General features: G+C 51.2%; 1 protein-coding gene across 7 annotated transcripts in view; it reads right to left on the bottom strand.

Moving 5' to 3' along the window:
- The window catches only part of LOC140385802 (receptor-type tyrosine-protein phosphatase mu-like), an 897,711-nt gene that overhangs the window by 614,664 nt on the left and 256,747 nt on the right, over positions 1 to 26,300 (bottom strand). For all 7 annotated transcript variants that reach the window (XM_072468340.1, XM_072468341.1, XM_072468342.1 and 4 more), the window contains exon 5: positions 23,224 to 23,398. In XM_072468340.1, coding sequence (XP_072324441.1) covers positions 23,224 to 23,398 — 175 coding nt within the window. The remainder of the gene's footprint in view (positions 1 to 23,223; positions 23,399 to 26,300) is intronic.

The following is a 26,300-nucleotide window of genomic DNA, read 5'->3' as shown; positions in this document are numbered from 1 at the left end:
ATACGGCAATTTTCGTGAACCTTGGATGACGAGTGATATTGTAGGCCTCGTCAAAAAGAAAAAGGAGGCATTTGTCAGGGCTAAAAGGCTGGGAACAGGCGAAGCCTGTGTGGCATATAAGGAAAGTAGGAAGGAACTTAAGCAAGGAGTCAGGAGGGCTAGAAGGGGTCATGAAAAGTCATTGGCAAATAGGGTTAAGGAAAATCCCAAGGCTTTTTACACGTACATAAAAAGCAAGAGGGTAGCCAGGGAAAGGGTTGGCCCACTGAAGGATAGGCAAGGGAATCTATGTGTGGAGCCAGAGGAAATGGGCGAGGTACTAAATGAATACTTTGCATCAGTATTCACCAAAGAGAAGGAATTGGTAGATGTTGAGTCTGGAGAAGGGGGTGTAGATAGCCTGGGTCACATTGTGATCCAAAAAGACGAGGTGTTGGGTGTCTTAAAAAATATTAAGGTAGATAAGTCCCCAGGGCCTGATGGGATCTACCCCAGAATACTGAAGGAGGCTGGAGAGGAAATTGCTGAGGCCTTGACAGAAATCTTTGGATCCTCGCTGTCTTCAGGGGATGTCCCGGAGGACTGGAGAATAGCCAATGTTGTTCCTCTGTTTAAGAAGGGTAGCAAGGATAATCCCGGGAACTACAGGCCGGTGAGCCTTACTTCAGTGGTAGGGAAATTACTGGAGAGAATTCTTCGAGACAGGATCTACTCCCATTTGGAAGCAAATGGACGTATTAGTGAGAGGCAGCACGGTTTTGTGAAGGGGAGGTCGTGTCTCACTAACTTGATAGAGTTTTTCGAGGAGGTCACTAAGATGATTGATGCAGGTAGGGCAGTAGATGTTGTCTATATGGACTTCAGTAAGGCCTTTGACAAGGTCCCTCATGGTAGACTAGTACAAAAGGTGAAGTCACACGGGATCAGGGGTGAACTGGCAAGGTGGATACAGAACTGGCTAGCCCATAGAAGGCAGAGGGTAGCAATGGAGGGATGCTTTTCTAATTGGAGGGCTGTGACCAGTGGTGTTCCACAGGGATCAGTGCTGGGACCTTTGCTCTTTGTAGTATATATAAATGATTTGGAGGAAAATGTAACTGGTCTGATTAGTAAGTTTGCAGACGACACAAAGGTTGGTGGAATTGCGGATAGCGATGAGGACTGTCGGAGGATACAGCAGGATTTAGATTGTCTGGAGACTTGGGCGGAGAGATGGTAGATGGAGTTTAATCTGGACAAATGTGAGGTAATGCATTTTGGAAGGGCTAATGCAGGTAGGGAATATACAGTGAATGGTAGAACCCTCAAGAGTATTGAAAGTCAAAGAGATCTAGGAGTACAGGTCCACAGGTCATTGAAAGGGGCAACACAGGTGGAGAAGGTAGTCAAGAAGGCATACGGCATGCTTGCCTTCATTGGCCGGGGCATTGAGTATAAGAATTGGCAAGTCATGTTGCAGCTGTATAGAACCTTAGTTAGGCCACACTTGGAGTATAGTGTTCAATTCTGGTCGCCACACTACCAGAAGGATGTGGAGGCTTTAGAGAGGGTGCAGAAGAGATTTACCAGAATGTTGCCTGGTATGGAGGGCATAAGCTATGAGGAGCGATTGAATAAACTCGGTTTGTTCTCACTGGAACAAAGGAGGTTGAGGGGCGACCTGATAGAGGTATACAAAATTATGAGGGGCATAGACAGAGTGGATAAAAAGAGGCTTTTCCCCAGGGTAGAGGGGTCAATTACTAGGGGGCATAGGTTTAAGGTGAGAGGGGCAAGGTTTAGAGTAGATGTACGAGGCAAGTTTTTTACGCAGAGGGTAGTGGGTGCCTGGAACTCACTACCGGAGGAGGTAGTGGAAGCAGGGACGATAGGGACATTTAAGGGGCATCTTGACAAATATATGAATAGGATGGGAATAGAAGGATACGGACCCAGGAAGTGTAGAAGATTGTAGTTTAGTCGGGCAGTATGGTCGGCACGGGCTTGGAGGGCCGAAGGGCCTGTTCCTGTGCTGTACATTTCTTTGTTCTTTGTTCTTTGTTCTTTGAAAGGTTGACAAATTTCCTTTGCTAAAGGAGATGAATGAACCAGTTGCGTTTTCATGACAATCCTCTCGTTTCACGGTCACGGTCACCATTATTAATACTAACCTTCCATCCCAGGTTATTCAATTGAACTTAAACTCCCCAGCTGCAGGGATGAGTTTTTTTTAAACATATAAGATCCCGAGGGGCCCTGACAGGGTGGATACTGGGAGGATATTGTCCCTCATGGGGGAATCTAGGGGGAGCAGTTTAAAAATAGAGATACATAGAACATACAGTGCAGAAGGAGGCATTCGGCCCATTGAGTCTGCACCAACCCACTTAAACCCTCATTTCCATCCTATCCCCATAACCCAATAACCCCTCCTAACCTTTTTGGACACTAAGGGCAATTTAGCATGGCCAATCCACCTAACTTGCACGTCTTTGGACTTTGGGAGGAAACCGGAGCACCCGGAGGAAACCCACGCACACACGGGGAGAACATGCAGACTCCGCACAGACAGTGACCCAGCAGGGAATCGAACCTGGGACTCTGGCGCTGTGAAGCCACAGTGCTAGCCACATGTGCTACCATACTGCCCAGAGGGTGTCACATTTTAAGATGGAGATGAGTCAGAATTTGTTCCTCTCTGAGGGGGTTGTTAGTCTTTGCAAACGGTTGAGTCAATGAATATATCCAAAGTTGAGTTAGACAGATTTCTGATCAACAAGGGCGTTAAAGGTGATAGAGTGGGCAGAGAAGTGGAGTTAAGGCCACAATCAGATCAGCAATAATCTTAATGAATGGCAGAGCAGGTCATTGGAATGAATGACCTACTCCTGCTCCTATTTCTTGTCATCTTACGAACTTGTACCATCATTAATCTGACCTCTAGATTACTGGTCTAGCACCATAGCCACTATGCTACTGTTGATTATCTGGTATCATCACATCATAAGAAGTCTTTCTTTCTCCTGGTTGCTGTAGAAATATATCTCATCACCAGTTACTGTAATTTGACTGGAAGGAAACCGAGGACAAAATGCAAACTCAAATAATAAAAAAAGGTTCTGATACCCTGGACGAGGACTTGAAACCTCTACCTTCTATCTGATATTAATGGTAATGTTAATTGCGTCATCAAGGTTAAGGATACACCAGTGAAGGGCATGGATTAAGTATCTTGAGTACATATAATGAATGACTGCTGGGACATTGGTGGTGGGGAGGGGGGTGGAGAGGGGGGGGGGGGAGTGAGAGGCAGACATAAGCAATCTGTATTCTGTAAATAAATCCACTATTTTCTTTCAAATAAATTTAGTGTGCCCAATTATTTTTTTCCAATGAAGGGGCAATTTAGCATGGCCAATCCACCTAACCTGCACATCTTTGGGTTGTGGGGGTGAAACCCACGCAGACACAGGGAGAATGTGTAAACTCCACACGGACAATGACCCAGGGCCGGGATCGAACCTGGGTCCTCAGCGCCGTAGGCAGAATAAATCCATTATTACGTAAAACGTTTTGGGGCCTGGTTCGCTACTCCATCCTACGGCTTTGGAGTGGGCTAGCAATTGAGAGGTGGAAGTAATTGCCACCGAGCTAAAGGGAAAGAAAGTATGAACAATTAAAAAAAGGGAAAAGAATCGAGACAAGGGGAATGGCGAAAACGAGGATGAATTGATACTGAGACAAGGAGAGGTCCAGCTGCGAACGACAGAAGTGAGCAAGAGAGCGAGCAACAGCAAGAGAGAGATGCTATCACATTGATATTCCAAAAGGGTGCAGCTGGTATTTTGCATAGTGATGACCAATTGTAGCATTCATATTGATTCTTCTGCGATTGTTTTATGTATGTATCTGAAACAATAACAGATACATGAATCCTAGCAGAGGAGAAAGGAAAATAGCAGTAGATTTCCAACAATTACGTTCCAGGAAGGAATTGAATATGTAATGAGAGTTGCAGCTGTTGCTCATTTTCCTGAATAAAAACATAGTATGAAGATTGCCAGAGAAAATTTCAACATTCATTTCCTCCCTCATTATTGATTTATTTTTGTTCCAAACTGATCAGTTTATAGAACGTACATGACTGTCTTCAAATTTTATCATATTTTCTGACCAAAATAATCGGGAAAAACATCGGAGGCAGCAGAAACTGGCGTGATAAAACATAATGATAAAGGAAGGAATATTTACGAAATCTTTTCATATTGAACACGGCTGAGAAAATTTTTTTATTTCATGCTGAAAAGGCTCAGAGCAAAATGTTGCATTCTAACTGTTTCTTCAGATAAGATCTTGCCTAAAATGAGTAAAAAGAAATTTGCGTTTCTTCCTGACTGAATTTTATAATGACTGCCTTGTTTTTTATTATTATCTCTGGTTTTGCACACCCTGCACTCCCACAAGAGGAACCATTCTCTCCACATCTTCCAATCCATTCATAATTTTAAAAACATCTATCAGTTCTCCTCCAAGTCATTTATTTTCAAAACGAAAAATCTGCTTAATTTTTTGCAGGTTTGCTGCAAAACTCTGTTCACGGTTTACACGACAAGGATTTAGATTTCGGAATTAAAGTTTTTAACTGTAGATAAATGGGGAATCTGCTTGAGAAATGGTAATATCAGTGATATAAAAGAAATTGAAAGAATTCATAGAATAAACAGTGCAGAAGGAGGCCATTCGGCCCATCGAGTCTGCACCGGCTTTTGGAAAGAGCACCCTATCCAAGCCCACACCTCCGCCCTATCCCCATAACCCAGTAACCGCACCCAACACTAAGGGCAATGTTGGACACTGAGGACCTTTTAGCATGGCCAATCCACCTAATCTGCACATCCTTGGACTGTGGGGGGAAACCGGGGCACCCGGAGGAAACCCACGCACACACGGGGAGAAAGTGCCGACTCCGCACAGACAGTGACCCTGGCCGGGAATCGAACCTGGGACCCTGAAGCTGTGAAGCAATTGTGCTAACCACTATGCTACCGTGCTGCCCTTGCTTGAAGTTCTTTATACTTAAAAGGTAACTTACATTGATCTTCAAAGTCAGAGTTAGAGAGGAATGAAAGGTTCCATTCTTTAATTTGTGTGGGTGTGTGTTTGCTGACAGAAACAAGCAGTTCAGAATTCACTCTGGGGAACAGGCAGAGCCAGTTGAGCCTTGCAATGGTAGACTGCCTTTCACCAGATTGAGAGATAAAAGGAGATGAGTCAACTAGGCCTTCAAGCAGAGGAAATACGAACTTCATCATTAAGTGTGTGGAATATGGGTGTGTCTCTATCTTGGTTTGGATTTCATGAGGAAAAAGCAATTGGAAGACTTGGTTTAGCTTGCAGCATGTGGCAGAAATCTACAGTGGTCCTCACGGAGCCTTGTGGCAGAAAGCAGTCAACAGAGTTAATTTGAAAAGCTGTGGGAAGGCAGTTGGGTATCTGTCGGTAACACATGGAGCTGAGCCATTCACAGTCCTGAGATCTATAAAGAAAAAATGGTAGGTTGCATAGCCAGAAAACTAGTGGAAAGGCCTGCCCATAGAATCTTACTTTGGAGGATAACTGGATGAATTGTAATGAAATGAAAATCGCTTATTGTCACAAGTACGCTTCAAATGAAGTTACTGTGAAAAGCCCCTAGTTGCCACATTCCGGCACTTGTTCGGGGAGGCTGGTACGAGAATTGAACCTGCGCTGCTGGCCTTGTTCTGCTTTACCAGCCAGCTGTTTAGCCCACTGTGCTAAACCAGCGCTAACTGATTCTTGGTCTCCCTCCTCCAATTCCTTCCAGATGTCACTATGTTTGCTGGTGTTGGTCCCATGGAGACTGCCCTTGCTGTGCTTGCGGCAGCAAAAATGGGCAGAGAAGGCAGCAAGCGACAATGCAGGCTGGAGGTGGCACCCCATGTGCAGGGGGCCGCCACACACCCTGAAGACCAGGCTGCCCACCAGGCAGAGGAGGGACCCAGAAGGGAGGCCAGCAATGGACCAAGGTGTACCGTCGCCGTTGGTCATTGACTGAGCTGGCGAGCACTATACTCCGCAGAAGACTGTGTCTCAGTAGCGAGACAGTGCAGCATCTGTGCCATGTTCTTGCCGACATGGTCCCCTGTGGAGGAGGGAACCTACACATGGAGGTCACTGCAGCCCTAAGTGTCTATGCCACCAGGTCATTTCAGGACTCAAGCTGTGATCTGTGTGGCATATCCCAATCTTCAGCCCACAGGTTCACCCAGGAGGTGACGGATGCTCTGTATGCCTGGGCGTACAACTACATCAACCTCCAGGTGGACCAAGCCCCTCATGTGCAAGATGCCCGGGCTGCAGGATTTGCTGCCATTGCCAGGATGTCCAAGGTCCAGGGGGTGATCAATGGCATGCATGGTGCCCTTTGAACACTGGGGCACCAGGAAGTGCCCAATATTACCTGAAAGGGGTTTCATTACCTGTTCAGATCGTGTGTGACAAACTGGCTCAGAATCATGCATGTGTGTGCCCACTACCCTGGGTTTGCTTATGGGGGACAAGGGATAGCCACTCAGATCATGGCTGATGATGCCAGAGTGGAGGCCACAGACCGAAGCGGAGACTGGATATAATGAGACCCATGTTGCCACCCGTTCAGCGGTTCCGACGCATTGGCTGCTCTGGTGGTGCCTTGCAGTGCACCCCCCAGAGGGTTTGCCACTTTGTGGTGGTTTGCTTTGCCCTCTACAACCTGGCTTTAGCAGCGGGTGACATGCTGAAGGAAGAGGATCAGGAGGCGGCGGAGGGACATGTGGCATAGTCTGAGGGGAAGGATGAGGGGGATGAGGCGGTACAGGAGGGGCTGGAGGGTGTGCCCGAGGAGCAAAACGATGGAGGACAGGTGGCAGCAAGGGTCCAACATGCCAGGGGGACCAGGGAGACCCTTAGTGTCTCTAGTGGGATGAGGCTGTGTCTATCAGCTCAACGACCAGCCCTCCATTTCCCTCCCTCCTCCCCAATCCCCCCAATTTCCTTCCCTCCCCCATTCCCTTCCCCCCTCTCACCCCCCTAATATTCCTCCCACCCCCTTTCCCCAACCCCCATCCCCTCTTCCTCCATTCCCCCCGCCCCCCACCATTGCACCCTAATTCCCCAACCCCCATCACACAGCCTCCTCCCTGACCACCCTGTTCCCCCCTCCAAGGGTCTGTGTAGCATCTCAAGGGTGATAGGCCTGTGTCAGTACTATCAGCGAGTCAATATACAAGGCAGGAGAGTGATGATAACTCCCTGTGAGGAAAGCTCTGGCGCTCCTCAGTTTCTGCCAAAGTCTGACTCCTGCCTTCTTGCTGACACCGCGCTCACCCCATCCTCTGAATGGGGCCTGCATCGGGGACTTTTGACCTTGGACCACTGTGCCCGGGGAGCAGGGTGGAGCAGCGGCAACAGGGGGCAAGGGTGTGGGCAGGCCCTTTGTGAAGATTAATGGGACAGAGGCTTCACATGTATGAGGTGTGACATGTTTTAACAGTGAACATGTCACTGTGACGGAGTTCCATTCCCCCTCGTTACAGATAGTAACCCCCCCTTCCCAAGTGCTCACTCAGTGTTCCTCACTCTCCTTGATCTTCCGTAGTCCACTGCTATGTCTATGTGTGTGCCCAGGATGCACATCAGGGGGCAGCCTGCCGCTTTCTGTACCCTGTGGCCGTTGGTGGACGTCCTGAGGGCCTCGAGCCTGGAGGCCCTCGTCGACTTATTGTGCCACCCTGTTCTGCCCGCCACCATTGAGATGCGCTGGTGTCAAGAGGGGGGATTCGGAAGAAATGGAGAACACTGTAGTCTCCTTGGTGGCTGGCCCCAGGTTGGCCTCCAGTGCTTCCTTCCCCAAGGTGGTGCCCTTCGGGCTCTGAGAGACTCCATGGGATGGAGGGACAGCTGGACTGAGCTTCAAAGGCCTCGGAGTCATCTGGTGCTGCCAGTCCTGAAGGCTCCCCATTGTCTGCACCATGGTGTCAACATCCACTTGCGTCAGGGACATGTCCCCCAGCGACTGGGACATAATGTCGAGGCCCTCAACCACGATCGCCACAGACTGAGCAATGCCTTGGACACCATCATGCAAAACACAGACATCATGCTCCAGGTTTTCCACTACGTCCGCCACCCCAGCAGTGTTGGCCTCAGTGCCACACATTGTCGGCACCACCTCCTGAGCCTGAAAGCTTTGGGACTCCTCCAATTGGCCACGCAGTCACTGGAATGTCACTGACACCCTCTCCCTGAATCTCACGGCTGTGACCTAACATCTGCATCAGCTCTGGGAGTACCTTGTCCAGAGTCTCAGCATCTGGCTAGGATCCAGCTGTGTCCTGGGATCCAGTAGACCTCTGTCTGCTGCCTCTTTTGGATGTTCCTGCCTCCAGCTGATGTGCATCAGCAACTGTTTGGTGCTCACCAGATTGTGCCCCAGAAGCCTGTCCACTCATGCCGCCCACTGAGGTGTGTTCCTCTGCGCTGGTGGAAGCTGTGGGGGACAACTCTGACGCCTTGCCCGTGGTCTCCTCGGAGTTCCCCTCTAGGGGGCTCTCTTGGGGGTAGAGGGGAGGGGGAGGGGCACGACTCTGATAGCCCGTCCCCATCAAATGGTGATCCTGCGAGACAATGGACATGTTGTCCGTGAGAGAGAAGGAGCATGAACAGCTCACTTGAGACATATCGTCTGGGTGAAGGGGTGGACAGTGGATCCTCACCCCTCTGGCACATGCTGACCTCGATGTCGGTGACTGTTCACTCCTCGGGCAACCCCGCAGTTTCCGGGGCCCGTTCGTCTTCGAGGGTGAGGACTCAAATCTCTAGCATTCCCCCCCCTCATCTTGGTCCTTTCCCGCTTAATTTTGGGCTATCCTATCCAGCGGGTACAAAGAGAGGATGATGTGAGCCGCACGCTTGATGGGTGTGGGGTGGTGTGGGGGGGGGGGGGGTTTATAGCAGGTGGCATGTGTGGGCACCGCACCTGGACATGAATGGGTTGTGCTGGTGGGTGCCAGGGGGTTCCGAGGAGCAAGCACGAAGATCGGATATGGGGAGGCTGCGAGGTGTCAGCCAGTTGTCTAGGGAGGGCGGAGGAGGGTGTTTTGGGAATTTGAGGGATGGCAGTTGGAACAGATGTCAAGAGAGAGGAGGTAACTTATCCTTGCAGCTCGGTGGAGGTCGTTTGTCTTCTTCCGACATTTGACAGCGATCCTCCGGGTCACGCTGCTGCCATCGCCTCCCAGACGGCATTGCTGACCCTGCTGCTGGTTCTCCAGGCACCTCAGGGGAACAGGGTGCCCCGCCGCTCACCCACAGCTTCGAGAAGCCTTGTGAGGTCGACTAGCAGGTCTGGGCGCAGCCATGCCTGCCTGTTGACTGGCAGAGTGGTGAGAGAGCCTTTAAAAGCAGCTCCCCATGTTAGCAGCGAGAAGCTGAGGCGTGAGCCGGGCAAATCAGACGGCGAGGGAGCCAGTAAGGTCCAAAATCTCATAGGGGCTCATTTTTGGCACTAATCGCCGTTGAATGCGGACGGCGATCTCACCAATTCAGCCATCGCGAAACACCCGTCAAACGCGGCCAAAGCCGGACTTTGAATCATGCCCTAAATTTCAGTGCTCTTCTTTTCCATTCAGTTTCTCATTTCCTAAGTTGCGGCGATGATTTTTTTTTTCAACCAACGTGCATTACCTTACATTTAGTCATGCAAAAATTGAGTTGCCACTCCCCCGCTCTGCCGCCCCCTCGCATTTGGTATCGCTTGAAAATTTGCATATTGAGATACGATACTCATTCCCTAATCCACAAATCCAAATCATGAATGTTAATTGTGATTGACAATTGTCCCAGCATTGGCCCTTTCTGCCTTCCTCTGATCTAGAACTCCCCTTCGCCCCTCCTCTCTGTTTTCAGTGTTTCAGTCAGTTTGTGATAAGATGCTGTACGGGTGTATGTTGTCTTGAAGTAAATATGTTTGCCTTCACTAAGACCGACAGAGGAACCCTAGTGCAATATATAAAAATCGCTTTCTTTGTTGATTGCTGCTCGATAATGTTAAGTTAAATATTGAGTTAAATGATGACTTTGCAACTCTTTCAGCTGCAGCTTTAGTATTTCAGCATTACTTGTGAAGCATACAATCAACTCTTATGAGGTGAAATGAAAGGTTCCTTGGTCAGGAGTCAGACTACAAGGTGGATAATTTTATAGCTGGTGAGGAGTGTCAAAAGCCGTCTTGCTTTGGGAGGTGCTTATTTCCTTTGCCGTCTATAGGTCTGCAAGTACCACGCAATACTCCCAGGGACCTCTGCTGCTCTCTTAAGCGAACTAGAATACATGGAATGACAAGTATCCAACCTTTCTATGGGAACAGCACATCTGTTTCTGTCAGGTACTCTCCCCAAAGCACTTTGCCTTCGGGTAGCTAATTCAGAGTTTCCACTTGCTCCCGCAAAAATTAATCAAACCAATCTTCCTTCAAAAATCCCAAACCATTCCATGCAGTGATATTTCCATGGGGTGGAATTTTACAGCACCATTGTGGCAGGGGCAGGACCTGGAAATGTGGCGAGCCGTTCAAGAGTCCATTGACTTCGGCGGAATGGGAAGATCCCACTGGCGGGAGGGGCTGTAAAGCTCTACCCCTGGTGTCAGCATCACAGCCAGCATTCAACTATCGCTTCTTTTGCTGGAAACACAATTTCATTCAGAACCCATGGGCGTGATTCTCCAAAATGGAGACTAAGTGTTCGCGCAGGCGTGAACGCCGTCGCGCGAAACGGGTGCGGGGTCTACCGATTCTGTCCCTCACAGGGGGCCAACACGGTGCTGGAGCGATTCACGCCGCTCCGGCCTCCCTTCCCGGTGCCAAATGGGCGCCACGCCAACCCACGCATGCGCGGGGGACTTCTTCAATGCTCCGGCCGCAAAGCAACATGGCGCGGGGGTTCTGGGGCCGGAAGCGAAACAAAGTAGGCGGGGGGGGGGGGGTCTGCCTGCCGGCCGATCGGTGAGCCCCGATCGCGGGCCAGACCCCATCGGAGGCCCCCCCCGGTGAAGGAGCGCTTTTCCCCGCCCCACAGGCCGCCCCCCGACCCATCGCGCAGAGTTCCCGCCGGCAGCGACCAGTGGTGAATGGCGCCGGCGGGACTCTGCCGTTTCCGCGCGGCCGCTCGGCCCATCCGGGCCGGAGAACCCCCCCCCCAGCCAGTAGACTTTTAGGTGAGGGATGAGAGTGAAATTGGAGGAATGGGCTTCCCACTGGATTCTGCCAGCCCTGACCTCTCACTGATTTTAGACTGGGGCAGGAGAGGCCCCGGAAGTGCCGCCCACCCTTTCCCCAATTGAGGGCCTTAAGTGACCAATTATTGAACACTTAATGGCTGTTTCCCACTCAGCCTCAATTTTGCACCTGGTGGGATGATTTCCTGGGTTTTGGTCCTCAGTCTGGAAGTTGAAGGGAGCTCCGTCAGAAACCCCCATCTATCTCCATCTCCCCCCTCCCTAAAGCCTCGTGGCCTCTGGATCTCCCTCGCCTGCCCTCTCCCCTAACACACCAATCCTCCAATCTCCACCTTCCCTGACCTTCCTTACTCCCCCCGCCCTGAGACCCCAAATACTTTATTATTCTTGTACTTCTGGGACTTGGGCTCCATGGGTTGCAGCCCACAGCTTCTGCCGCTGCAGGGACCAGAGAGCTGGCAGCCAACCAGTTTGACCTGCAATTCTCTAAGGTGGGACTTCCTCCCAATTAAGGGACAAAAGTCCCACTTGCAGCCAATTAATGGTCTTTGGAGCGTGAAGTGGTCACGGGGAAGCGAGGGAAGAGACAATCAGCGGGAATGTGTTCCCCACGGACTCTTCGGGTGGCTGTACGGGAACTGCACCATTGGAAAAATCCTTTCGTTTGATCTAGTTATCTGATGCAGAAATCCCTTCTCATTAAGAATTTCACTTGAACGTTTTGACCCTCCCTTTTTATGCTAACAACCCAAGTTAAGTAATAGGATAAAGAACAAAGAAAAGTACAGCACAGGAACAGGCCCTTCGGCCCTCCAAGCCCGTGCCGACCATGCTGCCCGTCTAAACTACAATCTTCTACACTTCATGGGTCCGTATCCATCTATTCCCATCCTATTCATGTATTTGTCAAGATGACCCTTAAATCTGCTTTCACTTACATTATTCTGCATTTTAAAATCCTGAATGAAGTTCCCTCCAATTTAAACTTCTCATCCTACCCCCTCCCCGTCTTCCAACACCCCCCACACCCCCACCCACCCACCTTTCATCCTACTTAACAAGTACAGACTTGGGTTGGGAGACACAGCTGTCGCCCTGCGTTGAGACAGTTTATATACGCTATGCAGCAGCGGAAGACATCATAGCTGAGCCTAATTCCATCCTCATTCAATAGCCACATTAGTCCCCGTTTACTGTTTAGGACACTGCATGGCCACCCGGATTAGGAATCCTGGCTAATTTTTCTCCCCTTAACCCGAGAGTGCGGAGTCTAATTGCAGTGCTCAGCACAGTAAATTCGCAGAGCCTGCCCCAGCAGGGTTAATCCGAAGGGGTTGATTTACAGCAGAATATACACGCTGCTATTAAATTTCCAGTGTGTGGACAAGTTAAATAATTTGCAAATTTTAGTGTATGTTCGCTCCTGGCATGATTCAAAGTCAAGCTGTTAGATACAGGAGAGATAAAATAAACATGGAAGAAATATGACAGCTTTCAAAAAGAAAGACTTGCATTTTCATCACATCTTTCATGAAACCAGGACTTCTCAAAGTGTTTTACATCCGATGAAGCACTTTTTGAAGTGTAGTCAATGTGTGAGATGCAGCAAACTTCCAATTACAGCGACGTGAGACTGAACACATAATCTGCCTTTGTGAAGTTGACGGAGGGATAAGTATCGACCAGGTTATCGGGTTAACTCAAATAAAAGCAAAATACTGTGGGTGCCGGGAGCGTGAAATAAAAACAGAAAATGCTGGATAAACTCAGCAGGTCTGGCAGCCTTGGGGTGTGGAGAGAGAAACAGAGTTAACGTTTCAAGTTACGTTTCAAATGACCCTTCTATAGGTTAACTGCCCTCTTGTAAAAAGTATCGTGGAATCTTTTACATCTATCTGAAGGGAAAAGCAGAGCCTTGCATTTAGGCCTTGTCATAATATACACCAGTATATCATGGTGCAGACACACACTGATGGACACACAGTGGGACCAATCAACATACACAACACCGCAGCCAATCACCAGTGAGAGCACACGCACTATAAAGACAGGGGACATCAGAGTTCCCGCTCTTGGGAGTAGCAGCCAGCAAGGAGCACAGAGCTCGCAGCCTGCAACACAGACATTCACCATGTGCTGAGTGCATCAACTGGTTAGGACTAGGCACAGGTCTATAGTTAAAGCTGGTATCGTATTTACCCACAGTTCAAGTATGTTTAAATAGTTAACCTTGTAATAAAATAGAGTTGCACCACTTCAAGTGTTGGTGACCTGTTTGTGATCCAGAACACCCAACACATCATGGTACCACGAGTGGTTGCGTACAAGCACTTCTTAGACCTACCTGCAAGCAAAACAGTCAACTCCAGCGCGTGTGTTCATTGATGGCATATCAATTTAATACACTAAACAGCTAGTATGAATTGATCACTCAAGCCTGATCGCCTGGAGTTGGACCCACGGCAATGTTCGAGCACTGGCTAAGCTGCTTCGAAGCGTACCTCGGATCCTTCACCGAAGACTTCACCGACCTCCAAAAGAAGCAGATCTTCCACGCACGGCCGAGCCCGCAAGTCTTTCTTCTCAACAGGGTGCCCCCTCGTATATGGAGGCGATAATGCTGCTGAAGGGACACTATGTTAAGTCTGTGAACGAGGTGTACGCTAGGCACCTTCTTGCCACGAGACGACAACGCCCTGGGGAATCACTAGCAGAATTCCTGCGTGCTTTGCGGGTACTCTGCCGGAACTGTGGCTGCCAGGCGGTATCGGCTACCCAACACGCGGAGCTGCTGGTCAGGGACGCTTATGTCGGGGGCATGAAATCAAACAACATCCGCCAGCGATTGCTAGAAGGGGGTACACTCGGCCTCCCAGAGACAGTGCAGCTATCCAACTCGCTGGAGGTGGCCTACCAGAACATGGAGGCCTACACCTCCGACCGGGCGGCACCCTTGTGGACCTCGTGGGCACCGCCATCATCCGACTCGGGTGCGGCGCAAGCCTGTGCCGCGCAGCAGCCCACCAACGCCGAAAGCCCCAAGTGCTACTTTTGCAGCCAAGGTAAGCATCCCAGACAACGCTGCCCTGCACGGAACGCGACTTGCAACGGGAGTGGGAGGAAGGGCCACTTTGCGAAAGCCTGCCAGGCCCGATCTCTCCCTAAAGCTTCTAAGCCCAGCAGCGCGGCCTGCTGCCTGTCGGGACCGCTGCCAGCTGCCGCACCACCCACCATGTGCGACCCGTAGGCGCCGCCATCTTCGATTCCGCCATGTGCGATCCATGGGGGCCGCCATCTTTAACGCCATTTTGTACTTCTCCCACAACGCGGGACCCACGGGGGGGCTGTCATCTTTGACGCCATCTCCGATGCCACCCGCCATGCATGACCGATGGGGGCCGCCATCTTGGGACCACTCCGCAGCCTCCCGGGAGCCCCGCTCACCAGATCGTACGCTTGCCGTCGCTAGCTCCGACCGGCCTACCCATCACCTTCCGACGCTTGCCTCCATCACACTCGACCAGTCCCGGCCTCATCACCTCACAAAATCAACGATGACCATCCGGATCAACGGGCACGAGGTGGCCTGCCTTTTCGACTCCGGGAGCACAGACAGTTTCATACACCCAGGTACTGTAAGGTGCTGCTCCCTCCCAATCTTGCGACCCAGAAAATCTCCCTGGCTTCCAGATCACATGCAGTAGAAATCCAGGGGTACTGTGTCGCGCCCCTTACTGTACAAGGCGTAGAGTACACTAACTTTAAGCTCTACGTCCTTCCCCATCTCTGCGCTGCCCTATTACTGGGGCTCGACTTCCAGTGCCACCTCCAAAGCCTTATATTAAAGTTCGGCAGACCCCTGCTCCCCCTCGCCGTCTGTAGCCTCGCGACCTGTAAGGTTGCCCCACCCTCGCTCTTCGCTAACCTCACTGTAAGCCTGTCGCTACGAGGAGCAGGCGATACAGTGCCCGGGATAGGACCTTTATCAGGTCGGTGGTTCAGCGACCCCTACGAGAGGGGATCATTGAGGCTAGTAACAGCCTCTGGAGAGCCCAAGTGGTGGTCGGCAAGACTGGGGAGAAGCACCGGATGGTCATCGATTACAGTCAGACCATCAACCGGTACACGCAGCTCGATGCGTACCCCCTCCCCCGCATATCTGACATGGTCAATCAAATTGCGCAGTATCGAGTCTTCTCCACAGTTGACTTGAAGTCCGCATTCCACCAGCTCCCTATCCGCCTGGAGGACCGCCAATACACTGCCTTCAAGGCAGATGACCGCCTCTACCACTTCCTCAGGGTTCCCTTTGGCGTCACCAATGGGGTCTCGGTCTTCCAGCGAGAAATGGACCGAATGGTTGACCTGTACGGGTGCGGGCCACGTTCCCGTACTTAGATAATGTCACCATCGGCAGCCATGACCAGCAGGACCATAACGAAAACCTCCGGCACTTCCTCCACACCGCCAAACTCCTGAACCTCACTTACAATAAGGAAAAATGCGTTTTCTGCAGAACCCGCCTAGCCATCCTTGGCTAAGTTGTGGAAAATGGAGTCCTAGGGCCTGACCCCGATCGCATGCGCCCCCTCCTGGAACTCCCCCTCCCCCACTGCCCCAAGGCCCTGAGGAGATGCCTGGGGTTCTTCTCCTACTATGCCCAGTGGGTCCCCAATTATGTGGACAAGGCCCGTCCACTTATTAAATCCACCATTTTCCCCCTGACGGCTGAGGCCCGCCTGGCCTTCAACCGCATCAAGGCAGATATTGCCAAAGCCGCAATGCACGCTGTGGACGAGTCCATTCCATCCCAGGTGGAGAGCGATGTGTCGGACTTTGCTCTGGCCGCTACCCTCAACCAGGCGGGCAGGCCCGTGGCTTTCTTCTCCCATACCCTCCATGCCTCCGAAATTCGACACTCCTCTGTCGAAAAGGAAGCCCAGGCCATTGTAGAAGCTGTGCGACATTGGAGGCATTACCTGGCCCGCAGGCGATTCACTCTCCTCACTGACCAACGGTCGGTTGCCTTCATGTTTAACTATACACAGCGGGGCAAGATCAAAAACGACAAGATTCTGAGGTGGAGGATCGAGCTCTCCACCTACAACTACGATACCTTGTGTCAACCTGGGAAGCTCAATGAGCCCCCAGATGCCCTATCCCGTTGCACATGTGCCAGCGCACAAGTAGACCGACTCCGGGCCCTCCACAATGACCTCTGTCACCCGGGGGTCACCCGTTTTTTTCACTTTATCAAGGCTCGTAACCTGCCCTACTCCATCGAGGCGGTCAGGACCGTGACCAGGGACTGCTAGGTCTGTGCGGAGTGCAAACCGCACAATCGGCCAGACAGGGCACACCTGGTAAAGGCCTCTCGCCCCTTTGAGCGCCTCAGCATCGATTTCAAAGGGCCCCTCCCCTCCACTGACCGTAACATGTACTTGCTCAACATTGTTGACGAATACTCAAGATTCCCCTTTGCCATCCCATGTCCTGACATGACCTCTGCCACCGTCATCAGGGCCCTGCACAGTCTTTTCACCTTGTTCGGGTTCCCCACCTACATCCATAGCGATCAGGATTCCTCCTTCATGAGCGACGAGTTGCGTCAGTTCCTGCTCAGCAAGGGCATCACCTCCAGCAGGACAACCAGCTAAAACCCCCGGGGCAACGGTCAGGTGGAGAGGGAGAACGCGACGGTCTGGAGGCCGTCCTCCTGGCCCTATGGTCTAGAAATCTCCCAGTCTCCGCTGGCAGGAGGTCCTCTCCGATGTGCTCCACTCCATCTGGTTACTCCTGTGCACTGCCACCAACAAGACTCCTCACAAGCGTATGCTTGCCTTCCCCAGGAAGTCCACCTCCGGGGTCTCGCTCCCGTCCTGGCTGACAGTCCCAGGGCCCGTCCTCCTCCGGAAGAATGCGAGGAGCCATAAATCAGATCCCCTCGTTGAGAAGGTCCTGCTCCTCCATGCCAATCCACAATATGCCTAAGTGGCACCTCAGGACGGGCGACAGGACACAGTCTCCCTTCGGGATTTGGCACCTGCAGGTTCTCCAGCGGCCATCACCACCACCCCCGACCCTACACCCCCCCCCCCCCCCCCCTCCACCGACTCAACATCTGGGTGAAGAAGAGGACAACACACTCCCAGACACGCAGGTCTCGACACCGGTGCCCACACCACAGCCGGGACGGAGGCGATTTAAGCCCACTTCACCCCCGCTGGACTCTTTTTTTAACAGGGGGTGAATGTGGTAAATCACAGTATTGTATTGTACTGTTGTATTGCTACATGCCTGGGTTTGTCCCTGCTGACTCCGAACCACTGTAGTATATAATCTGTGTATTGTGGTAAACTGCCACTGTATTATATGTAATGTGGTAAACCACTGCCTGCTGGCTCCGCCTCCCCTTGGGCTCGGTATAAACGTGGCTGGTCTCCGCCGCTGCCCCAGTTCGGGATCCGAGGCCAGGAGGCTTTCTGTTTAGTTTATTAAAGCCTCAGTTACATTCACTGCTCGTCTCGTGTTCATTGATGGCACATCATATACTGATGACTGTTTTACTTTGATGCTGACTGTAAAGTTAATGAGAACAGGAAACCTTCCTGTGCTGCACTTTTCTTTAGTAAGAAGTCTTACAACACCAGGGTAAAGTCCAACAGGTTTGTTTTGACTCACTAGCTTTCGGAGCGCTGCTCCTTCCTCAGGTGTATGAAGAGGTATGTTCCAGAAACATATATATAGAGAGATTCAAAGATGCACGACAATGCTTGAATGCGAGCATTTGCAGTTAATTAAGTGCTCACATTGGCGAGACCATGGTACATTGGCGAGACCATGGTACATTGGCGAGACCATGGTACATTGGCGAGGCCATGGTACATTGGCTAGACCATGCAGACGCTGGGAGCACAATAGAGAACTGCCGTATTTTTGTTGAAATTGAAACCAGGGCACTTGACGTGTACCTTATCAAATTTGACATCCAGCCATATCAGGAAACATTAAGACAGGCGATCAAAAGAGTTTGTGATGAGGAACGTCTGAAGTGAGGAAGATTGGAGGGGAGCAGTGGGGGTGCGAAGTGGAGAGGGGAGAAGGATTTCGCAAACTTAAGGCCTGGGTGGCAGAAGCCACACCAATGGTGAAGTGCAGAAACTTGGGGACATGTGCGTGGCCAGAATTGGACGAGTGCAAAGATATCGGAGGGTTGTGGAGCTGAATGATGTTGTAGAGAGCCAAAACGCAGAGGGATTTGAATGCAAGGAAGTGAATTTTAATAAGTTAATCAGGAGATTGGATGTGTGTGTGTCAGGTCTCCGCATACAAAGGCCCTGCCATTAAATTCACCTGCTCTGCTCCCAATCACAATGCTCCAAGATTATTAAACTGTGAAGCTCATTTAGTCCCTCATCAATATATATTGGTGTGCTGTGTCAATATTATTAAAATACATGCGGTATGTTAATATTTTATGAGCATTGTATGGTCAGGAGATTCGACCTGCACACTGGGCAGGCTCCTGTCATGGGACCATATACCAGTTTAGAATTATACCAACTATATTGCCAACCCATTAACTGCTAATGGAATGATGTCCCTGAGCTGTTCAGTTTCAGTGCTGACTGCAAATGTTGTGAGAACTGCAGCAGAGAGCTCAAACAAAAAACCCTGTAATTATCCACAGCCTCTTATGCAGCGTGTTCCATGCTTTGCTGAAAGATCAAAGCTCCGCAGAGGTCAAGTGCTGCTCTCCACAGAAGTGGAAATGGACTGAAAGAAAAACCAACAGACAAGCCTAATCTGTGCAAATGAGTATCACCGTTTAACAACTCTTAACCTGTCCAACGAGGGTCGCCAAATACCAAAATCACCCGTTACAGTTTCACGCACACTCAGAAACACACACATATACACACACATATACATACACACATACATACACACACACATACACAAACATACATACACAAACAAACGCACATACACAAACAGACACACACATTCACAAACACACATACACATACAGACACAAGCACACATAGGGACACACAAACACACGCACAGGCACAGGGCGGGGGTGGGGGGGTGGGGAGGGAATTCTGAATGTAGACATCGACCCCAATTCCATTGAGTGTGGTGACATGCGAGTTGCATCCTTTGAGATTTGGTTGTCACTAATGCCGGAGCCGGCTGGTAGACAACTCATAGTAATTATGCCAGTACAAAGGCCCACAGCATGAAATTAATTGTGTTTCCCCCCTCCGTCACCACTGCCCCTAGGCTTTTCCCCATCCATTTAGTCAGAGAATTTTCTCCTCTCTCTTCACGTCCCTTATCTCTTCACGCCCCTTTGTATCACATACACCACTGCGGGGGGGGGGGGGATCGGGGGATGGGGGGCATGGGGGGATAGGGGGGTGGATGGGGGGTCGGGGGTTGGGTGGGTCGGGGGGTGGGGGGGGGGAATCGGAGGGGTCAGGGGATGGGTGGGTCGGGGGATGGGGGGTCAGGGGATGGGGGGGTCAGCAAGTCGGGGGATGGGGAGGATGGGGGGCCCGGGGGATGAGGGGGTCGGGGGATGGGAGGTCGGGGGAATGGGGGGGTGGGGTGGTCACGGTATGGGGCAGTCGGGGGATGGGGGGGTCGGGGGGTGGGAGAAGGAATGAGAAGGAATTGGGGCTTGGTAAAAGTTTTGGTGATGACCCAGCTAAGTTAGCTGCTCTGATGTGAGAACGCCTTCTGTTAGCTAATTACAACTTGGCGCTTTTCCAAATTCCCTGCTGAAAGAGGAGCGACAGGAAGTGGGACCCACGGATCAACAGAAAAGATGAGGGAGGAAAATGGGATAAAAATACAAAACGATATTTTGTGAAGCATTGTGTCCTCCGTGGGGTAGTTGGTTGGCAGAACAGCTATTTCTTGGCAGTCTTCAGCTTCCAATTATTTGACTCCATTTGGCCGCAAATATTGCTCAGACTATTTGCATGAGAATAATATGTCCCAAATATCTCTCTTCTGCTGACACCTGCGGTGTCCATTTTAAAATGGTTTTCCTGTCAGATTGAAGTTGATTTCATGTATGGATAAAAAGTGATTTAGAAGCAATGCTTTACCTTAGCCCCGTCTACTCCACCCGCCCCCACCTCAGCACTGAATCCTCCATTCACCCCCACCTCAGCCCCATCTCCTCCATCCGCCCCCACCTCAGCCCCGTCTCCTCCACTCGCCCCCACCTCAGCACCGTCTCCTCCATCCGCCCCCACCTCAGCTCCGTCTCCTCCATCCACCCCCACCTCAGCCCCGTCTCCTCCACCCGCCCCCACCTAGGCTCCGTCTCCTCCACCCGCCCCCACCTCAGCCCCGTCTCCTCCATCCGCCCCCACCTCAGCCCCCTCTCCTCAATCCTCCCCCACCTCAGCCCCGTCTTCTCCATCCGCCCCACCTCAGCCCCGTCTCCTCCATCCGGCCCCACCTCAGCACTGACTCCTCCATTCACCCCCACCTCAGCCCCATCTCCTCCATCCGCCCCCACCTCAGCCCCGTCTCCTCCACTCGCCCCCACCTCAGCACCGTCTCCTCCATCCGCCCCCACCTCAGCTCCGTCTCCTCCATCCGCCCCCACCTCAGCCCCGTCTCCTCCATCCGCCCCCACCTCAGCCCCATCTCCTCCATCCGCCCCCCACCTCAGCACTGACTCCTCCACCCGCCCCCACCTCAGCCCCGTCTCCTCCACCCACTCCCACCTCAGCCCCGTCTCCTCCATTCACCCCCACCTCAGCCCCGTCTCCTCCACCCGCTCCCACCTCAGCCCCGTCTCCTCCACCCGCCCCCACCTCAGCCCCGTCTCCTCCACCCATCCCCACCTCAGCCCCGTCTCCTCCATCCGCCCCCACCTCAGCCCCGTCTCCTCCACCCGTCCCCACCTCAGCCCCGTCTCCTCCACTCACCCCCACCTCAGCCCCGTCTCCTCCATTCACCCCCACCTCAGCCCCGTCTCCTCCATCCGCCCCCACCTCAGCCCTGTCTCCTCCACCCGCCCCCACCTCAGCCCCGTCTCCTCCATTCACCCGTACATTTTCTTGCTGTTCGCCGCTCAGTAATAGAACATCACATTCGGTAGCACCAGCCCTCCCGATTTCCACTCCCTCTGCAGGAAAGCTCTTTGGATCCTGGGAATTATACCGCCTAGACAAAGGCCAAGATTAACTTACCAACTAACCAAAAATGATTTAGGAAGATCGGGAAATACTGGAAAACAACTAAGAACCTCAGTAGAATGTTCATTTTAACCGTTTGCAGTCTCCCCGCCAGGGACAACAGAAGGACATCCCACCTGATCAAGCCTTCCTTCACCCCCTCCACCAGACAGGCCAGGTTCAATTTATGCAGCAAGGCCACCTGAATCCCTAAATACCTAAACCCCGTCTTGGCCAGCCTAAACGGCAGCCACCCAGAATCCGCTTCCTTCTCTGGGGCGTTCCCGCTCTTACATTCAATTTGTACCCTGAGAAGGACCCAATCTTTCTTAACAGCTCCATTATCCTCCCCACACTAGAGCGAGGATCTGAAACATATAGCAACAGATTGTCTGCGCAAAGGAACACCCTGTGCTCCATGTCCTCACCTCTCTAAACACCTCCACCCGCCTGACAATGTAAACACGATGGCCAGTGGCTCAATTGCCAGCAAAAACAGTACCAGGGACAGCGGGGCATTACTGCCTTGTGCCTCTGTACTACAGGAAGTACCCTCAACTCACCAAATTGGTCCATACACTAGCCGTGGGGCACTGTACAGCCCTCTTACCCAGGAGATGAACTTTGGCCCAAACCTATATCGCTCGAACGTTCTGAAGAGCTACCTCCCCTCATCCAGAAACCCCATCCAGCCCCAGTGCCTTCCCCGACTGCATGGAGCCAAATCAGTCCATAATCTCCTCCAACCCCTAACGGAGCCTCTTCTCCCCCTCCACTACCGGGATGTCCAACCCAAGAACTGCTCCAACCCCACGGCAGCCTCCAGAGGCTCAGATTCATACAGCCCCGATAGAAAGCCTCAACTGCCCAAGCTGGCAGTACCAAGGTGCCGGTGCCAAGTTGTCCATGCCAGGGATTGGGCCCGGTGGGTGCCCTGCACTTAAGAGGTGGGGTGAGGAGGCTTGAGGACCCCCTAAGAGGTAAGTTGGGTGCAGTGGGGTGGTCCGGAAGTCGTGGTTGAGTGGCTGAGAGGGTTTGAAAGATCAGGGTGGCATTTAAAAATGACACCCGGATCCACGAGTCGTCTTCCTAAGCTGGCGTGTTGAGGTCATCAGTGCAGGAAATGAGACATGTGCGGCCTTAGTGGGGCATTCCTCACCCAAGCCAAAAAAGCTAAGGGTCCCGTTTGGTAATGGGGTCATTCTCAGTGCTGCATGCGCCAAGAAACACCCCACTAAATACGCCCAAAACGGACTCTGCTTTTGTCCTGTTAAATCATGCCCCAAATCTCTGTTTCTCTACCTCTCTCCATTTCTATCTCTTGCTCCCTCCAGCAGTTTCACTCTATTCACGGCCACTCAAGTGTGGTGCTGGGACTGTGTCAGTGATGTGTCCATGTGGCACATCTGGTGGACGCCTCACACCGAGGGCACCTCTCTGCTGCTGAATCACACCAGAAATATAGCTGATCCATTTGATGTTGCTCAGCTTCAAGATAGTTTCAGGACCTCTGGCCCAGCTAGCGACGTGGCACTCGGGACCTTTCACCTGCAATGCTATTCCTACATCAAACGCGCACAACACATTTGTGCCTTCTCCATTTCATGCCATGACATAGGAATAAACAGGCACAGCACCAATATTTGAAGTGGCTTCTTTCGAATTTCCAATCTCAAGCAGATCTTTCTTACCTGATGAGAGGTGCAGGAAACTCTGGCGGAAGAGGAAAAGAGACATGCAGACTCACCTTTCACAATTAACTCTGCATAGTTGGACACTCCGGCACCTCCCTCTGACTCAATCACGCAGCGATAGTGGTCGGTGTCACTCCGAACGGTGTTAGCCACGTTGAAGGTTGCTACGAATCGACGGTAGTTCAACACCTTCGTCTCCTTCATGGGCGTGTCCCTTCCACTGCGTCGCTAGGGCGAAGGGCAGCAGTGTAAATTTACACGTAAAGGGAGGACGCACACAGACCACGGGTTAACCATGCAATCGCAAACAAGAGAATAACACAATCTTTGCCAGGAACGGGGTGGCTGACTAAAGAGCTGGAATGGTGAGACATTAAGGAGCAATCATAACCTACTCATTGCAAATGATTGAAAATGGGAAGCGCAGGTTTTGCCCTGAGCTTCGATGGAGAATAATAATGGGTGTTCTGTAAAACTAACATTCCACCCAACACCGTGGGTTTCTCAACCCACAGTGTATGTTTCAATTGCCCCCCATTCATTGAGTTCATCTCCTTTAAGATGTAGAAACTGTCTACTGGGAAATCTCTGGCCAAGCATTGCCATGCTACAGAAAATCTGCTGTAAAAACCATCGTTGGAGGGGCACAGTTTCTGAGTTGGTGCCTCCCAGTTTGAAGCCTCACAGACTGAAAAGGCACATTAGTTATGCTGGTACCCACTGTGCATGACGTTCCAACCACACAACAAATGCTTGAACGATTGTTCACAGTACACCGCCCCGTGCCATACACACCAGAAAGATGCCAATTTTAATCCACAGTCTGTGCTGGGTTAATTGCTCGGTCACAGGCGAGTTATATTATTTTTTCGCTCACTGCCTGAAGGTTAGGCCTGATCTTATCAGCCAAGTCTCCACAGAAGCCATGCTGTGAGTGAGTGTGTGTCGACAGCGAGGGAGGCAATCAGGGTTCAACTCTGCCATTCTGTGCTCGGGTTGGCTGGTGACCCAAATTATCAAGGTTCACGGATGACTAATAGGTGCTTGGTCGAAGTAACAAAGGTGTGCATGTGATCATACCCATGTAAAGAGCTTCCTAACAAGAGCAGGGAGAGAAATGACAAGAAAAAAATAAAGATATTCATGAAGCACTGTCCACTGGGAATTGTTCGCAGCTCACAGCTGCCACAGAAGAGAAGACACTGGTAATTATATGTTTGCCCTTGCATGCCCTCTCGTGCCTCTCCATTCCTTACAGGTGTTGTGAGGGTGCATGTCTGTGAAAGCATCACAAATGAACGTGATCCTGCCCAAAGATACTCGCGGATGTAATTCAGTTGCTAAGACTCTGAATTGGAAGGTTGTGGGTTTAGGTTCCACTCCCAGGACATGAGCACAAACCTAAGGTGGCACTTCAGCAGAGTACCAACGGGGTGCTGCATTGTCTGAGCTGCGGTCTGTGGTTGCGTGCCACTTTAAGCTGGCAAGAGTGTCATGTGACTTGATCGGCCAATCGGGCCGGAGCACGCAAACTCTGGGGGTCGAGCACGGTTTTCCCAGTTACTTAGGAGTTTGGAGTCTTGGAATATGGCAGCCTTTTATCTCACTTTCTGTATCTAGTTACTACTTTAATAAACCATTACACAATTAATCAATTTGGTGGTCTCCCGTCTGTCAGGATACTGCACCCTCTTTAGAGTGAGGTCGCAGACCAAGTGTTGAGAAAAATGGGCCTATATCTTTGGAGTTTAAAAGAGTGAGAGGTGATCTTAGTGGAACATATCAGATCCTGGACAGCTGAGACACTGTTCCCTAGGCTAGTGAGTCCAAAACCAGAAATTAAATCCTCAGCATAGGGGGATAGCCATTTCGGACTGAGGTGAGAGGCAATTTATTCACCAAACAGACTGTAAATCTTTGAAATTGGTAGCTGTGGATGTTCGCTTGTTCAGTACATTCAAGACAATGATCAATAGATTTAAGGAAATCTAGGGAAGTGCAGTTGAGCTTCAAAGATCAGCCATGATTTTATTAAATGGTGGAGGAGCAAACTTGAGGGACCTACTCCAGCTCCTATTAATTACTTATTCGCCAGTCCTTCCAGGCGAATGTGAAAGATAGCACAACACAAAATGCAGGAGAGGAAGTTTCTCGACACGGTGCTGTGGCTACTACTTAGCCCTCAGCCAACATCACGTAAAAGAGCAGGCCTCGACTCGAGGTCTCATTAATGTTTGTGGGACTGTGCAATGTGCAATTCGGCTGCCACATTTTCTACATTGTAATAGCGATTACTCTTCAAAAGTCCTTCATGGGCCATGAAGCACTTTGCGATATCCTGAGGTTGTGAAATTTGATATATAAACGCAAGGTTTTTTGTTTTGAAAAGGTGCAGAGGGTCAGTGATCAGAAATAGTCCCTCGTTTTAATTCCCTCCCTAACTCACAGAAACTGAGACAAATCAAACATCTACCCCGGTATCAGATCTGAAACATCTACATGTAGATGGTGAAAGCTAAAACAGACCGTTAACATAAATGAATTGGAACCGAAACGACAGAGTTTAGTAACTGCATAGCGGGTATTTACTTTAGGGGCAGAATGTTGTCCTGGAGTCAGAGGATGTGCCTGCCGGCTGGTGTGTCGACAAAAGACCCCCACTGCCTCTTTTCGGGAAGGCCCACCGAACCATGAGCCAATCAGGCAGTGGCAAGGCCACCAGCGGGCCTTTGCCTGGAATCGTGACCCCAGAGGTGGAAGTCTCACCTCCTGAGAGCTGCCAGCTGGGAGGGGTTTCACGAGGGCGGGTTTGTGTGCAGAGGGGTGCAGGAGGCCATGGGCAGGGGCGGTGGTCAGCAGCGAGGGCGAGGGAGAGACTTTCAGCAGACACCCCCCCTTCCCCGTGTCAAATCCTTTGATCAGCGACTAAGTTAGTGTGAGGCCTATGATTTAACCCCCCCCACCCCAGGAACTAACAAGCTGGCCACACGGTTTTAGCTGCCATTCACACAGTCTGGCGACAGGCCTATCTGGAGCTCGATTAATACCAGCGGTGGAGGGATCAAAACCTTATGTGGTCATTAATTGGCCTCTTAATGGCCTCAGTTGGCAGCAGGGTGGGAAGATCAAA

This window comes from Scyliorhinus torazame, chromosome 11 (assembly GCF_047496885.1).
Source record: "Scyliorhinus torazame isolate Kashiwa2021f chromosome 11, sScyTor2.1, whole genome shotgun sequence".
In the NCBI taxonomy this organism is placed as follows: Eukaryota; Metazoa; Chordata; class Chondrichthyes; order Carcharhiniformes; family Scyliorhinidae; genus Scyliorhinus; species Scyliorhinus torazame.
The sequence above is the reverse complement of the archived record's forward strand: the minus strand, read 5'-3'. Positions and strand labels throughout refer to the sequence as shown.